Genomic DNA, 17,545 nt, shown 5'->3' with positions numbered 1-17,545 from the left:
ATACATACATACATAAATTAAATTATGGGACATTCACTTACCTCAGTTAAGAAATTTGAAAAAAAAATCTTCAAATTTAAAGGCCTACTATGCTCTAACGCAATGTACTGTTGAAAATTTATGGTTAAGTATTAAATCTTGCTGAAGCTTCGAGCTATCGGCCCATAAGTTTGCTTTAAAAAAAATCAAATTATTCGCTCTACAGCATTGCCTTGGCGTTCTCGATTGCGCGATTCCTTCTCGAAACTAGGTGTCCGAAGGATTAATTGTTGTGGCAATTGCAAACCTATTTTTACACCTTAGCTTCCATCCACCCGGGATTCGAACTGACGACCTTTGGATTGTTAGTCCAACTGCCTACTAGCGACTCCACCGAGGCAGAACCCAGGGAGACGACTCCAACACCTGAACTGAGCTAACGACCTAACCCTTTAGGTTAGACCGGGGCCAACATTTACTTCCCTGTCCGACGGAAGGCGTGATCAGACAAATCTCGTCTCAAAATTTGCCATCGGAACCTTCTGGGATCAAACCCAGGCCGACTAAGTGAGAGGCAACTACGCTTACCCCTACACCACAGTCCCGACTTTCATCTATTAGTAAATTATTCGAAAGAAAAATTCTTAATAGAATGATGACGCACATTAATGAAAATTCAATTTTCGCTGATGAGCAGTTTGGATTTCACCTTGGGCATTCAACTACTCATCAGTTGTTGAGAGTTTCGAATTTAATTCGAAGCAACAAATCTGAGGGCTATTCTACTGGCGCTGCTCTTCTAGACATAGAAAAAGCATTTGACAGTGTTTGGCATAAAGGTTTGATTGCGAAATTGAAAAGGTTTAATTTTCCGATTTATATCGTGAAAATTATTCAAAATTATTTGACTCTGCAGGTATTTTATCAGAATAGCAAATCTGATCAACTACCTTTACGTGCTGGCGTCCCTCAAGGCAGCATCCAATTTTATACATTTTTTTACTTCTGACTTGCCTGATTTGCCCCCAGGATGTCAGAAATCACTTTTTGCTTATGACACAAGCATCTCCGCCAAAGGTAGAAGCCTTCGTGTCATCACAAGAAGATTACAAAAAAGTTTGGATATTTTCAATTCTTATTTGAAAGAATGAAAATTACTCGAAATGCTGCAAAAACTCAACTTATTATTTTCCCTCACACAGCAAATAAAGTAGTGATCCAGCTGCGTGTAAAAGGCCAGGGTGTAAAATAAATTTTGCATTATTTTATGAAATTCTGTGTAATATTACACTCTGAAATATGTAGCCCATCAGTATGGGAAACCTACTTGACCGAAATGTCAAGCTCATATATGCGTTTATCCTTACAGCTTTTCATCGGTCTGACGGCCGAGTGGGCTAAGGCGCCAGTCCTTACTGTTGGTGCTGGGTTTGAATCCCGTTGGTTGCAACTTTTTTTTTGTGTTTGCAAAATTTGTACATGCAGTGTGTAATATTAAGTGTTTATTTTGACGAAGGTGATGTGCATGCTTTTGCATGCGATTTTATCATCGGATTTTTTGCTGTGCACAAACCAAGGGCTGATTTTCTTAAACCAAAAAGTCATCACTTTATAAAGATGAATGAGGTAAATTTAAAGTGGGAGGATCAAGTGAAATACCTTGGACTTGCTTTTGACAAAAACCTTACTTACAAGGATCACATTGAAAGTATACAGGAACAAAATTCTGAAAATGATTCTGAAACTTTCTCCCTGGTTCAGCACCAGTGAACTTCATCAATTAGCCGAAGTTGACACTTTGGATGTTATGTCCAATAAAATAATTGATGCATTTCGACAAAAATCATTGCAGTCTTCAGCTGCATTGATCCGCTCTTATTATAGTTTATAAGTTAGTTTTAAGGTATCCCGTTTCCCTTTTGTATATGTAGGATCTCCTACATTTGAAATCACTGAATAGCGAAAGCTACAATATTTCATGAATAAATGAAAATTGCTAGTATTTATAATTGAGGTGAAAAGTCATCGATTGTGATTGGACACTCAATAATATTTTAACTGAATGAATGTACATGGAAAAGAAAATCTGAATAAATATAAATTAAAAAAAAAGATGGTTAAGTAAAACATTTGAGCAATTCTCTACCAAAACCGGAAATGGATTTTATTTGTATTTTTTTATTTGGCTCAAACTTTGTGGGGGCCTTCCCTATGACCAAATATGCTATTTTGTGTCATTGGTTCACCCATACAAGTCTCCATACAATGTTGGCAGCTGTCCATACAAAAATGGTATGTAAATATTCAAACAGCTGTAACTTTTGAGTGAATTTTCTGATCAATTTGGTGTCTTCGGCAAAGTTGTAGGTATTAATGAGGACTTTTGTGAAAAAAATAGGTACACGGAAAAAAAAATTTAGGATTTTTTTATCAACTTTTTTTCACTAAAACTCAATTTCCCAAAATACGATTTTTTTGATTTTCGTGATTTTTTGATATGTTTTAGGGAACAAAAATCCGCAACTTTTGAGCCATAGAGAAACATGGTCAAAAAATCTGCCGCCGAGTTATGAATTTTTGAAAAAATAGTGATTTTTAGAAAAAATCGAAGTTTCATGCAAAAACAAGTTTGACATTACTTTTTAATGCAAAATTGAATTTGCAATCGAAAAGTACTTTACAGATTTTTTGATAAAGGGCTCCGTTTTCAAGATATAGCCACCGAAAGTTTGATTTTAGCGAAATATTTGCAGTTTTTCAATTTTTAAAAATAGTGACCATGAGTGACCATTTCTAAAAATATTTTTTTTTGAAAAGTTCAGAAAATTTGCTATAAAATTGTCTAAGAGACATTTCAGATTGGACCTCTGGTTGCTGAGATACAGCGGCTTAAAGAAAAAGAAACACGTAAATTGAAGTTTTCTAAGTCTCACCCAAACAGCCCACCATTTTCTAATGACGATATCTCAGCAATTAATGGTCCGATTTTCAATGTTAATACATGAAACATTCGTGAAATTTTCCGATCTTTTCGAAAAAAATATTTTGAAAAAAATTAAATCAAGACTAACATTTTAAAAGGGCCAAATATTGAATATTACGCCCATTTAAAATGCTAGTCTTGATTTAATTTTTTTCAAAATATTTTTTTCGAAAAGATCGGAAAATTTCACGAATGTTTCATGTATTAACATTGAAAATCGGACCATCAGTTGCTGAGATATCGTCATTAGAAAATTGTGTGTTTTTTTGGTGATATTAAGAAAACTTCAATTTTCGAGTTTCTTTTTCTTAAAGCGGCTCTATCTCAGCAACCCGAGGTCCAATCTTCAATGTCTCTTAGACAATTTTATAGCAAATTTTCTGAACTTTTCAAAAAAAATATTTTTAGAAATGGTCACTCATGGTCACTATTTTTAAAAATTGAAAAACTGCAAATATTTCGCTAAAATCAAACTTTCGGTGGCTATATCTTGAAAACGGAGCCCTTTATCAAAAAATCTGTAAAGTACTTTTCGATTGCAAATTCAATTTTGCATTAAAAAGTAATGTCAAACTTGTTTTTGCATGAAACTTCGATTTTTTCCAAAAATCACTATTTTTCCAAAAAATCATAACTCGGCGGCAGATTTTTTGACCATGTTTCTCTATGGCTCAAAAGTTGCGAATTTTTGTCCCCTAAAACATATAAAAAAATCACGAAAATAAAAAAAATCGTATTTTGGGAAATTGAGTTTTAGTGAAAAAGAAGTTGATAAAAAAATCTGCAATTTTTTTTTTCCGTGTACCTATTTTTTTTTCTCAAAAGTCCTCAACAATACCTACAACTTTGCCGAAGACACCAAATTGATCAGAAAATTCACTCAAAAGTTACAGCTGTTTGAATATTTACATACCATTTTTGTATGGACAGCTGCCAACATTGTATGGAGACTTGTATGGGTGAACCAATGACACAAAATAGCATATTTGGTCATAGGGAAGGCCCCCACAAAGTTTGAGTCAAATCAAAAAATACAAAAAATAAAAATGGTCGAAATCGGCCGATTTCGTAGAGAGTAGCTCATTTGCAATGCAATACAGGGCTTTCCAACTTAAAAATGTGATATCTCAAGAAATATTCAATTTACCCTGAGGTTTTGATTGAATTTAATGTAAAAAACTCTCAGCAATCGAATGCAATTGTCAGTTTTCCCGTAAGTGCTCGCCCAAAAGGTTAAAAATGCATTTTAAAACTTAGAGCGCAAAATTCTCATATCTGGCAACACAGTACGTAAATTTTGAGTACGCCATTCGATTCTACGTCAAAAAATCCTCAAATGTGCATACCCAAAAGTTCACTTTTTGTAAACTTTTCGGTTAGCAAAATGCATTTTAAAAATGAGGTTTTTCAAAAATCTCAGAAAAGAGGAGGGTGCCACGGGCGTGGGGGTGGACCAAATGTCACCAAACTTGGGATTCTTTGTTTTTGGGGCAAAAACAACCCTCATGCCAAATATGAGCTGAGTTGGTGAAGGTCGATGTTGGACACGTGGTCACTTGGGAAGGAATGACCCAAATACTAGCGTGGTTTAAAACCGATCCGACTCTAAAGTTTACAAATTGAGACAGCTGTTTTACTCTATACCTCTTGCCAAATAACTTCAGACAATCAACGCGTTTTAATTTTCTAAATTTATCATAAAGTACTCCATTATGTTTACAGTTTTATTATAATTTGTTTCAAATTCTGTAAAAAACAATTCCTGTCGAAACATTTGAAGAACACTTTTTGTTGGTTTAATCCTACCATAAAACTTTTTTACATTTAGCCCCATAGGGACCATCCATACACCACGTGGACACTTTAGGGGGTGGGGGGGGGGGGGGGGGGCGGAGTATGGCGATTGTCCACGATCCATACAATCCATCCCTTCCCGCCAAGATCAAAAAATTGTGTAACCACCAAGTAACAACATAAATTTGTTGAAAAATACAACAATTTGTATGCACGATCATTTTGATGAGAAATTTGTCCATTTCTCATGTGTGTTTTGTGATACCCGGGAAATGGAAGCGAATTTCCACAATCGGGTTAAAACATCTTGTATGGTTTGTTAAGTAAACTTGAGTGAAATATAGAGAAAGCCACTTTTTTTTGTTAAAAGGGATTTCCTTGCACTTTAAATTGGACTCCAACGGCTATTTTCAATAAATTTAACCCCTTCCCGCCAAGATCAAAATCGAGATTTTTTACGTTTTGGATAAGTTGAACCAGGTTGAAAAAATGCATGGTTGCAGAGAAATTTAATATAGAATACAAAAATTAGTGGTGCTCTAGAGTAGCCATGAGCGTTAGAGGGTTAACGAAAATCTGTCCTGAGCAGTGTTTTATTATCGTTAACCCTTGAAAACATAAGCTTTGAGTTGCGAGTGCCAGAAAACAATTTGAAAAGGAGAGGCACAATAAGCAGTGAAAAGCTCAATACAAAACTTTCTCACATGAATGCTCATGAAAAATGAAAAGCTCTCTCTCTCTCTCGTTTATTTGTGAGTCAGAGAGCTTTATGGCATGAAAGTTTTATAGCGCTTTTTGCCCCACTGAGCTTTCTCTGTGCGCTGTTCGAACGGATGGCATGGGAATAAAAAGGCAGCTGAAAACAGTTGGTGAAATGATTATTTAATCCCTGAATCTCGCGCTCAAAAAGTTATCTAAGGCAACGTATCAGTTTTTGTTCTTTTTCAGGAATTATGTTTTCATACTTTTTATATGTAACAGGACATTTTTAATTATTAATATTTAATCAAAATCTACATAATTAATAACTAAAAATTACAACTTTGTGTGTATTTTTGTTGATTTATTTTAAACAAAATAGGTAATTTAAAAACCTGTTAGGCGTCATCCGTAAAGTATGTCATGCTCTTGACGGGGGGAGGGGGGTCTGAGCAAGTGTGACATTGCATGTTATAAGTACCGTAAACTGGGGTCAATCGGGACACATGGGGCGAATTGGGACAGCAGTTTTAACCATGTTGGAGCACAATATTTTGATTTTTCTGGTTGGTTTCGGTTAGAACAGACTCAGGCCAACAAAATGTGTACATCCATTTCCAAATTTAAAAGCTTTCAGTGCTCTAAAAACTGCTGTCCCTATTCAGACTGTAGTCCCGATTCACCCCAGATTACGGTATAGGAAAAGCTTGACAAAGGGGAGAGGGGGGGGGGGGGGTAAATTTTGGCTGATTTTAGCTTGACGTACTTTATGGATGAAGCCTTACCCTGATTACACAAATTTTAACCAAATTAAAAACTCGATCTAGAATAAAGTTGAATACCATGGTCGAAGGTCGTCAAGCTACGCTGTACATTCGTGACATGCATTTCGAAACGAGTAACGGTTACATACGAAGTCTTGCTTTATTTAGAATGTTGCATTTCTTTCCAAAGCAAGAACGAGTTTACCGCGTTCGCGGTGAACCCCTGTACACAAGGGTCGTGACCATGAAAGCACGCGTGAACTAAAATAATATTTTTTGATTTGAATATTTTTTTTACGGCTGGATAGGAAAGCTGCATCTTAGGTACAACGACCTATATTCACATTAACATTCCAACGCCCAAGGCTCCAAAAAAGTTGGAATGGTAACTTCAACTCGCTAGTTCTCGGGCCTAATTCAACCAATCAAGATGATTCTTCTTTCTAGTGATTTGTTAGAATGTCTAGATCATTCTAGAACTTTGCAGTACTTAATTTGATCAAATCTGTAATTTTTGCGATCAAAAACATCGTTTCAACTTTTTTTTTCGCGTGTAAAAAAAAATTCGCCGAAAATTCCGCGGAGGCAGTCTTTTTAAAAAAGGTGGAACGATGTTTTCGGTCGCAGAAATTACAGATTTGATCAAATTAAGTTCTGCAAAGTTCTAGAATGATCTAGACATCCTAACAAATCACTGGAAAGAAGAATCATCCTGATTGGTTGAGTTAGGCCCGATAACCAGCGAGTTGAAGTTACCGTTCCAACTTTTTTGGGAGGCTTGGGCGTCCGTGTAAGTTGGACATGCGTTGGGCGTTCCAGTGTTAAGTACACCCAACTGGCAGTCGCATGATTGTGATGCATGGCGGCATGAAAGTATAACAGAATGTGCATGAAATCTGTCCTTATGCATTGTTTGCGATACAGGAGTATGACATTTTTGCCCGTTACCGACAATTATCGACATTACCGATGGCTTTTTGGTTGTATTTCACAAAAAAAAACACTTAGCAGAACAAGGTTTGAACCACCAACTTCTTGGTTATTAATCCGACACGCTACCACTACGCCATGGACGCTTGATGAAAAATGAGTGAAAGAGCACTAACATATTCTTCTCTTTGGAGTGTTGCTCGTGGACGGGCCAGCTTTATATGTGTTGGTGAGAACTGCATAAGCATGTTTGAACTCCTTTGAAAACATTTTAAATTTTCATGAAATACCAATGCACAGTCCCACAAAAAAAAAAATTTTGGAGAAAAAAAAACTTCCGTCAATACCTCGATATTTTCAAAACTAATGATTGGAAAGCAACTGTACGCCGGTAAAAAGCATTTTAAAATACCTTTTTCATCCAAATGTTGAAACATAGGCTTGTAATTTCAATTTTTATTTTTTTTTGTCGAGGGGTCCCTCGACTTTGGTCAGAGCCGAGGGACATAAACTTTGAAAAATATTTGCAACGGCCTTAGTTTGGTCTAAATCATTTGAAAAAATCAAAGTGTGCGTACTTCTGGGGACCTCAAAGTTCAAAGTTTCATTTGGGTTACAAGGAAACATATTAATTCTTAATAGGGTTTGTTATCCATTAGTGGACCCCTTTCCTATAGTGAAGGTGTTTTGATGGAAAATTCAATAAAATCAGAATTTCAAGCGGGTATTTGTCTTCAAATCTTTTATTTGGCAATTCAATTATGATTTGAGAAATTTTGTGACAAATTTGTGTTCTGATTTGAAGTTTCCAAAAGCATGCAAAATAATTTGAAAAGATTTTTTGTGAAATATCAAAATTTTGAAGAGATGAGATTTTTTATGTTTGCTAGCTAAAATCAAATAAATAACATAAATATTATTTAAGAATTTTCTACGATCCCGGCAGGTGGTAATAAGAAAACGAAGGGCTTTTCAATAATAAATTTTGTTAAAATAAGTTAAACTGTTTGTGTAAAATCCTACTCAGTAAGAATCATGTATAGATTTTTATCTTTTTCCAGTTATTTCCAACTGCTCGGGATAAAATCTATTTTTAAATCTAATTCCACCATGTTTGAACCATGTTAAAAAAATCAAAAAATCCAAATACAGAATAGCCTTACCCTCTTCTTATCAGATTTTTCCAATTTTTCAGGATTGAATTTTGGTGTTAATATTCTTGTTTTCAAAATTCCACCTTGAAATTAATCATTAAGAAGGTGTGAAGTTGATTGTCCTACCTAGACATATTTTTGTTTGTTACAAACGTGTCATAAAGTTTAAGCTTTTCTCGTTTTATATCCATCACGTGCTGCATTTTCGCTGATTCAGGACGACAAAGTCCAAGCTTTTAAGTTGGTTTGTTTTTCTTGGTTAAATTGTGTTGTTACTGGGGTTTCTGGCGGGAAATCCCGGAAATAAGATAATCTATTCATACTATCATCAACGTTTTGTTGCAAATGATAATTTAACTAAAATGCGTGCAAAAATAATTTGGGACAGTAAACAGAAAAAATCGTTTGTATTATATACGCCCATCGCGTCGTCGTCGCATATCCTAGCCGGCATCGCAAGACTCGTCGGGTGCGCACGCGGCAGTCTCAGAGTTGTGTGGCTAAGCGAACACTGCACGGCTGATCTTCTGCTCAGTCGTTCAGCGACAAGACCCCCGTACGGATCGGTCAAAGCACAAGCACCAGTGTCGTCGTCGTCCGAAGACTTTCAACGAGCATCAACGAAAGTGGTTGAATTTTCATCGGCAAGCGAAGCGTGGCGTCTGGGCCATAATTTATCAGCGATTTAAAATTTGGAATAACGTAACCATAGGCTGTATAGTATAACCGGGGAAAGTGAAAATTTTTGAAACTGTGTGCACGGGCCGTGTAGAATATATTTTTTTTTTTGGTAAACTCGTGGTGTGTGATCATGGACGTTAATGTGACGAGCCGTTTCGGCGAGCTGGAGAATTTGTACACTTTTTTGGTTGATGACCTGGCAGATCGAAGAACCGACCAGCTACCGTTCTTGTACAGTCCAATGTGGCCGATAACCATCTTGATGGTGTATTTTGGGGCCGTTCACATCTGGGTGCCAAAGTAAGTGAAATTTTCGTGTGGGTCTGTAGGATCAATGTGAGGTAACGTGATTTTGTCTTTTCATTATAGATTCATGGAAAATCGGAAACCTTACGACCTCAAGAACATAATGATCGGCTACAATCTAGCCCAGGTGGTGGCGTGTTACGCGATCATACGACATTTCTTCAAGTATGGATGGACCTTCGAATATCTGTACACCTGCAAGCTGCCCGATTACTCGACCGACTCAGCTGCGATAGGGTTTATGTACGGCTCGTACTTTAACTATGCGATCAAGACGTTAGAGCTCGTCGAGACGGTGCTGTTTGCCCTGAGAAAAAAGCAGAACCAAATCAGCTTCTTGCACGTCTATCATCATGCATGCACCTTTGCCATTGCATGGATTTTCGCCAAATACGTTGGAGGTAAACCCCTTTTTCTATCGATCACGTCGTTTGAGCGGTCGTTCTTAATGAGTTATTCTTTACGGCTTATTTAACCCTCCACAGGAAGCATGCTGACCTACACCATTATTGTGAACTCGACCGTGCATATGTTTATGTACTCGTACTATTTGATGGCAATTTTTTCCAAGCAATTGCCATTCAAACTGAACGCCATGAAGAAATTCATTACCGTGTTTCAAATTGTAAGAAACCTTCAGCAAATTTCCATTCTTCAAAACCCTAACCAACACCCAAATCCGTTTCCTCCTCCCGCCTCAGGTTCAGCTGATGAGCATATTGGTCAACATTGGGTTCGCGATGCGCGAAAGCTGTTCGCTGCCAAGAGTTTACTTATCGATCTATCTACCCTACATGGTGATCCTGCTGTGGATGTTCTTCAGCTTCTACTACAAGACTTACCGGAAGAACGCGAAACGAGTTACCAATGAGAAAGATTCTAGTGATTTAGTTATAAGAAAGCAAAAGTAATTTATACTGGGTTGAAGTATTATTAAACTGATTGAAAGAAACACCCTCCGAATATGCTGATTGATCGTCTAATATTAAAAGAATTTTCGTATTTTCAATTAAATTATCCTTCTACAGTGATTTTTTATTTATTTATTTTTGGTAATATTGTGTTGTTTCCTTACAATAAGGCTGGTACAAATATTTTTAAAAGTTTTTGTCACCCCCTCTTCAAAATTGGCCCGAAAAATCAGGGGGCAAAACAATATTTTTACAATAAACTTCAAAATTTTAATGAAAATTCAAGTACAACCAGCTGAAATCAAATTAAAATACATTCTCCTGCGTTTAAAATCATTTTTAGCATGTTTTGGTTTATTAAAAAATCTTAAGATTTTTTGAAAATTTTCGATGCAAAATCTTTTTTTTTTCGATACAATTTTTGTTTTTGTCAGATCTTAGATTTTTTGAAAACTAATGATTGCAAAACAACTGAACTAGTGTAAAATGCATTTTAAAACAATTTTTTCATTTAATTGTGAAGATTATGGCTTGTTATTTAAATTTTTATATATTTTTTTTATTTTTTTGCCCCCCCCCCCCCCCTTGACATCGGCCAGGGCCGAGGGACAAAAACTTTTTTAAATATTTGCATCGGCCTAATAAAAAATGGACATAAAATAACACCAATCAAATCGCATTTGTTCACTTCTACAAAATTAAATTATGGCATTCTCAAGAATATTCAGGAAATAAATAGTATAACGGCTTATACAGAATGAACAAACAGAAAAAAGTAATTAAAAATTTAAAAAAAAGTAATTTTGTTCAAGTTATTTTCGAGCAAGCCAATAAAGAAAATACATTTCAAAAGGCTATCAGTCAACGGCGCTTGTGCGGAAATTTGCCGAATATGAAGTTTCACTGAATTAAAAAAAAAAGTTAAATCGTTTAAATGATGTTGAATTGCGGAAAAACGGGGGCATTTTGTAAAGTCCACAAATGTTGCAATTCAATTATTGACACATTCTTCTTATTCAAAATGTTCGACGAAACACCACGACCGCAACGAAACACAATAACTGGCAACCCGCGAAACGTCAGAAAATGTGGCACAGCGGAGTAAAATGGATCAAAGAACATTAGATTAATTCTTAAAACGTCTCAATGTTTCAAAATATATATTTTTATGCTTAATTGAGCAGATGCAGCTAATCAGTAATAAATTGAATTTACCTATTTTTATGAGTACTTTGTTTTGTGGTCGAGTTCTATTTATCGCCGGACATTTTGAATAAAAAGGATATTACAGAATTAGTACAGTTACCGAGCTGAAGAAGCTGTCCAATAGAGCTATCTACGTGCGTATGTATTGCGTGTACATATACGAAAATAAAGTGAGGTTAAATTTTGCCCGGCCTGCAAAATCAAATGGTGCGCTAGTGTGCGTACGCGAAACGTCATAAAGCTCTTTTACCGAATGCTGCTCGCAAACTGTTCTAACCGAGCAATGACGAGGGGTGCACCGATACATTTTTTTTGTTTATAATAATAAAAAAAAAAATCAAAGTCAGTAATAAAAAAAGTAAATGGCAGTTTTAAAAAACTTGATTTTTTAATAAAACTAACTTTTTTCATCAATTGATCACTTAGGTTTGTAACATATAAAAAAAATTAAATTAAATTTTTTAATATCATATAAGCTATTGTGTTTCATATGTTTATATGACCTTTCAATAAAAAAGCACTAGAAATGCTCTTAAAAGTTTAAAATATTTTCAATATTTTATGTCCGAGGCCTTGTTGGAACCTATTAAATAGCTCTTGCTTTTTGGTAGCGATGAATGCCCAAATAAAACTATTCAGCAATCAAGATGCTACCGTTTAACCTCAATAAAACTAGGTGGTGGCTAGTTGGTTTAAAAATGTTACTTGAGTTTAACAACTAATTATTTGTCAAAACATAAAGTACGTATTATAAATTGATCAAAAGTAATTCAAACACTTTGATTCGGGGTAATTTTCGCTCACTAACGTTCGAGAACGGAAAAGGCACATTTAATGTGTTTTTAATAACCTCTGTGCCGCTGCGAAAACGACAAAAATAGTTTCTTTTTCGCGAATTTAATGGGGACGACACACCCGTTTTTCATTCGCCATGTTTAGCTTATTCCAGTTTCGTACAGCAACGATTATAAAAATAAAATAAAAAGTCTTCTTCATTGGCTGGTTTGTTTTAAAGAATCCAAAGAATCTTATGAAGTGGAATTCAAGCGGTGTGATGTCCTAAATAAGAAGTTTGGCGTGAATAAATTAGTTGCAACAACAATTTCGTTTTATTGCTTGAACGATTCAATTAAAATGTTTGGAAGTAAATTTACTGTGTAACGAATTTAAAACATGTAAAAAAAAACCTAAACTCTAGAATGAATAATGCAAAAAAGTGAAAAGAAACATGTATTGTGATCCTGCTCGCAGTTCGGGATAATTATGATTTTGTTGTACCATGTTGACCAGGCTATGATATACGTGTTTTTTTTTAATCTTACGTGACTCTGTTCAATATTCATAAACATTAATGATTCATAGAACAAAGAATTGGCACGAAACGACAAATGCTAATCATTTTTTCTCACATGAGGGGAAGGAAAAAAGCGTGCTTTTGTTATTAACTGGAAAACTTTTACTTTCCTTTCAACTTTAAATAATAATCTAAAATGATGGTTTATATTGAAGCCGAAATTAAGTTGAATGAGAGGCAACACGGAGAGATGCAAGAAAAATAGTTTTCACTGACATTTTTTTATAAAAAATAATCTCTTTCATGTATGTCATCAATCATTTATGCAGAGAAGAATTAAAGATTGACAATTTTTACACCACTTTGGGAAAGCAGAGTTCAAGATAAGTGACTCTCCTTCCTCTGTTAAGATCAAGCTTTGAAAACACCTGGCTTCATCTGCCTATAAACGACACCTGTGGATTGTTTGCACGATTAATGGTTTCCAAAATCTTGCCAAATCCCCTGTGAGTAATTCTCCGCCAACTCACACAGAAGTTGCCCCGACCCCTATTCGATTTGCGTGGAACTTGTTCCTAAGGGGTAACTTTGGCCCCGATCACGAATCCGATGATCGTTTTTTTTATATCTCGTGACGGAGGGGCGGTACGACCCTTTCAATTTTTGAACATGCGAAAAAAGAGGTGTTTTTCAATAATTTGCAGCCTGAAACGGCGATGAGATAGAAATTTGGTGTCAAAGGGACTTTTATGTAAAATTTGACGCCCGATTTAATGGCGTACTCAGAATTCCGAAAAAAACGTATTTTTCATCGAAAAAAACACTAAAAAAATTTTAAAAACTTTTCTATTTTCCGTTACTCAACTGTAATTTTTTTTTGGAACATGTCATTTTATGGGAAATTTAATGTACTTTTCGAATCTTCATTGACCCAGAAGGGTCATTTTTTCATTTAGAACAAAATTTTTCATTTTAAAATTTCGTTTTTTTTCTAACATTGCAGGGTTATTTTTCAAATTTTTTTTCGTCGAATCTCGATAACTCGTACTGTTTGTAAGCAAACCCCTTATGTATACATATCAAAAAAAAAAAAATAATTGTCTGCTCTACAACTTTGTAGAACATTGTTACACTCTAAAAAATAACCTAGAAAAAACACGAAATTTTAAAATGAAAAATCATGATCTATATAAAAAATTAACCTTCTGGGTTAATGAAAGTTCGAAAATCACATTAAATTTCTCATAAAATGACATGTTCCAAAAATGTTTACAGTTGAGTAACGGAAAATGGCATAGTTTTTAAAACCTTTTAAGTGTTTTTTCGATGAAAAAAATCAGGCGTCTAATTTTACATAAAAGTCCCTTTGACACCAAATTTCTATCTCATCACCATTTCAGGCTGCAAATTATTGAAAAGCACCTCTTTTTTCGCTTGTTCAAAACTGAAGGGGTCGTACCGCCCCTCCGTCACGAGCTATCAAAAAACGGACCTCGGATTCATGATCAGGGACAAAAGTTACCCCTTAGAACAAAGTTTCACGCAAATCGAAGAGGGGTCGGGGCAATTTTTAACGATTTCGTGTGAGTTGATGGAGAATTACCCCTGTCAGTCTTCCATGTGACACTTCAATGCCACACTGCTTAGGCATGCTTTTCTAACCCTAGATAAGCGTTATTAATCATTTAACAATAATTCAGATTTTAGACTACAAAAACGAGCGAATTCTCGCATTCAAATCCGGGGTCCAAATCGTCGAACGCAACCCAAACGAAAATCGGTCCAATTTTTTTTTTTATTTGGCGATTTTTAAGTTGGCCAAAAATGAACAAGATATGGAACAGAGATCGTTTCTCTTCTGGATTCGATTGTCTCTGATCTGAAGTCGCTTTGTAAATGCCGACCCCGATACTCTTGATCATCCCAGGATCAGGAAAAGAATTATGTTTTTTTTTTACAATTCATAACACCAAACCAAGTACATTTTTTACATAATGCCACCATCCATAAACCACGCGGACATTTTTTTTAATCACCTACCCCCACCTTTTTTCCCCTTATGTTTCCAAGTAGTTTATGGGTGATTCCTTACTGTTTGCGCATGCAAAAGGTTGAGATTGTAGATTTGTATCAGTTCAGTTAGATCTAGTACTACAGAATAATTTTAAGCATCTTCAAAATGAGTTCTTGGCATTGTTATAGATTTTCCCGCTAGAACTATCAGCATTGGTCACAAGAATCTTCTCTAGAAGTGGCCATTGCTACGCGAGACACAGTACAAACAGAACAGAACCGTCCTGTTCTGAAATACAGCTCAAGATGTAGAAAGTTACAGTTTACTTGTCTAATTACCGCTCAGTACAGTTCAATAAACCGACAGAAACCAAGAGCAATAATGTTTTGATTACAATTTCAGTGCATTAGTATAACCCGTGAGTTTCAGTTCTGTGCAGATCCGATTATGCCACGCACCAATCACCATACGCTCCTATGTGCGTTAACACATACTAAGAAAATGTATTTTTATCTAATTTTCCTCGTCTAGTGTTGGGTCAATACATTTAAAAATTAATTTCTCCAATAACTTATCTAATGGATAAACCGAAATCTTCAACCAGTGTCGTTGCAGTTGTTCTGCAATAAACCTTGGAATGGGTCTGTTTTGTATTTACCCAAATATTCCATTGTGTGTTTAGTAGGGTGTTTCATCCAAACAAAAAAGTTCTCAGAATCAGGCAAACCGAGGTTCCCCTAGTAGAGTATACCCATAGGGACTCTCATGCCAAATATCAGCCCATTTGGTTGAGAATTGGCCTGTCCCCAGCGGTTCAAAGTTTACATGTAAATTACTATGGGATTTTTATGCTTTTCGTTCAATCGTTCCTACAGGTCTGGGGACAACATGGATTCACTCGGAACAAAGACAGGTGTGTAGGGGATGGTCCAATAAACAAATTCCAGAAGGAATTAGGATTGTACGTTTAAAAATGTTCGTTTTTCCAGGGCGTTTGGCATGACTAAAATCACAAAAAAACGAAGTTGACTTTATAGCTGTCGGCCACCATTGGTAGTACCAACCACTAGTGTCTTCCTTTCAACTACAAGGACTTCGCCGCCCTGTGCTCCTAAGTGTATGAAAGTATAGGGACGTGGCGTTACATCGTGCTGCCATCTGGTTTTTTAAGTGCAAGAGTGGAAAAGTGCTGAGTCATCGTCTAAAAATAGACGGCGTCCTATCTCGCCCAGCAAAATAAAGTCGATAAAGTAGTCGGTTTCGATGAGAAAAAGTGGAAAACGTGGTCTAAAAATAGCGACGCCATTCCCCTATGGCACGGAGCGACGGCGCCGAATACCCATATTTACACAAAGAATTTTAGAGCGCCCGCCGCGGGATTCGAACCGGCGACCTCTGGATTGTGAGTCCAGTGCGCGGTCCGATTGACCCACACGGGTGGGACACTAAAATCACAAATCCATACCAAAACGATGTTTTGTTTTACTGCCAATTTTGTGTATTATACCGACTGGAGTGACTGGAGTCACAAGATTCAATAAAATTGTAAACAACAGAAGAACAAACATGTGTGACTATGTTGTAAACATGCACCTCTAAACAGAACAAAATTAGATTTGTTGATAGATAATGCCGTACAAAAAAAGTACTTTAATTTAATTTAGCCAAAATTCAAATGCGAAAAGATAGCACGGGCACGCCGAATTTTTATGGTGATGAGGGCACAAAATTACTCCATACTTACAGTTACCATGGGTTTATCCGTTACATAATTTGGGATGTTATACTGCAAAACAGTAGTAAAAAGAGTGAGAGCAGAAAAAGAAAACCCATCTCAAGTAAATATTTGCATACTTCTAAAATTTGCAGCTGCTAAAACTCACACCAAAAGCAAAATATCCCAGACACGCGCCCACAGCTGACGTACGGAAAGTCTTTATGGCAAGTTCCGAAAAAGTATCAATTGTTTCCGAACACTGCGAAAGGCCACCCTACGTCATCAATCGATCGATCGGCCGGCGTTGGCGATGGTGTCTCTATACCTTTCGTGCATTAATAATTAATTATTGGACTGATTGGCCGTTGGCCTGAAATTGAGCTCTCTGTGCGTAACATCCTCTTCAATGGCTAAGGAAATAAGTCGGGTTTTATGAATCATCCATTATTGTAGCCAATCCACTTTTTTTATTATTTACTGCAATATAACAGAAAAGATATGATACACTTTCAACGATCAGCATTTGAAAAAGAAAGCCTGAAAAGCATTGTACAACCTGATATTGTTGACGGGTATTAGCAGATATATTCAGAAATGTACACCTTTTGTTTGCTTACATGATATTGGTACCACATTTTTAACTTATTGATAAAGGATTATTACACATGCCAAATTTATATCTCTTCAGACATAGAAAACTATAGTAACGTACACACTAGGGTGTTTCAGCCGAACAAAAAAGTTCTCAGATTACGACAAACAGAGGTTTCCCTTGTAGAGAATACCCTTAGGGACTCTCATGCCAAATATCAGCCCATTTGGTTGAGAATTGGCCTGTCCCCAGCGAGTTGAAATTTACATGGAAATTCCTATGGGATTTTTGTGTTTTTCGTTCAATCGTTCCTACAGGTCTGGGGACAACATGGATTCACTCGGAATAAAGACAGGTGTGTAGGGGATGGTCCAATGAACACATTCCAGAAGGAATTAGCGTTGTCCATTCTGTCCCCAAGGTGCGCATTGGATCGACGTCCGGTGTCTCCAAAACCAACGATTCAACCTTCAAAAGCATCGCATTTCCTTAGTATGCTATGACGGCTAGGTGAAAACCAC

The 17,545-nt window shown here is 36.2% G+C and overlaps 2 protein-coding genes across 3 annotated transcripts in view; one reads left to right on the top strand and one right to left on the bottom strand.

Moving 5' to 3' along the window:
- Positions 1-17,545, bottom strand: part of LOC120418796 (oxysterol-binding protein-related protein 9) — a 75,308-nt gene that overhangs the window by 37,248 nt on the left and 20,515 nt on the right. The window lies entirely within an intron of this gene.
- LOC120418798 (elongation of very long chain fatty acids protein 4-like) lies at positions 8,801-10,207 on the top strand. Its single transcript, XM_039581281.2, has 4 exons — positions 8,801-9,284; positions 9,354-9,691; positions 9,776-9,915; positions 9,992-10,207. The coding sequence occupies exons 1-4, from the start codon at positions 9,115-9,117 to the stop codon at positions 10,199-10,201; spliced, it is 858 nt and encodes a 285-aa protein (XP_039437215.1). The 5' UTR covers positions 8,801-9,114; the 3' UTR covers positions 10,202-10,207.

The sequence above is a fragment of the Culex pipiens genome, chromosome 3 (genome assembly GCF_016801865.2).
Source record: "Culex pipiens pallens isolate TS chromosome 3, TS_CPP_V2, whole genome shotgun sequence".
NCBI lineage: Eukaryota > Metazoa > Arthropoda > Insecta > Diptera > Culicidae > Culex > Culex pipiens.
Note: the sequence above shows the minus strand (reverse complement) of the source record. Positions and strands in the feature narration are given on the sequence as shown.

Bases quoted from the DNA above. Each gene is read 5' to 3' on its own strand.
- LOC120418798 (XM_039581281.2), top strand. From the start codon at position 9,115: ATGGACGTTAATGTGACGAGCCGTTTCGGCGAGCTGGAGAATTTGTAC. The intron at 9,285-9,353 runs GTAAGTGAAATT...TTTTCATTATAG, and splicing joins GTTCACATCTGGGTGCCAAA to ATTCATGGAAAATCGGAAAC. The intron at 9,692-9,775 runs GTAAACCCCTTT...AACCCTCCACAG, and splicing joins TTTCGCCAAATACGTTGGAG to GAAGCATGCTGACCTACACC.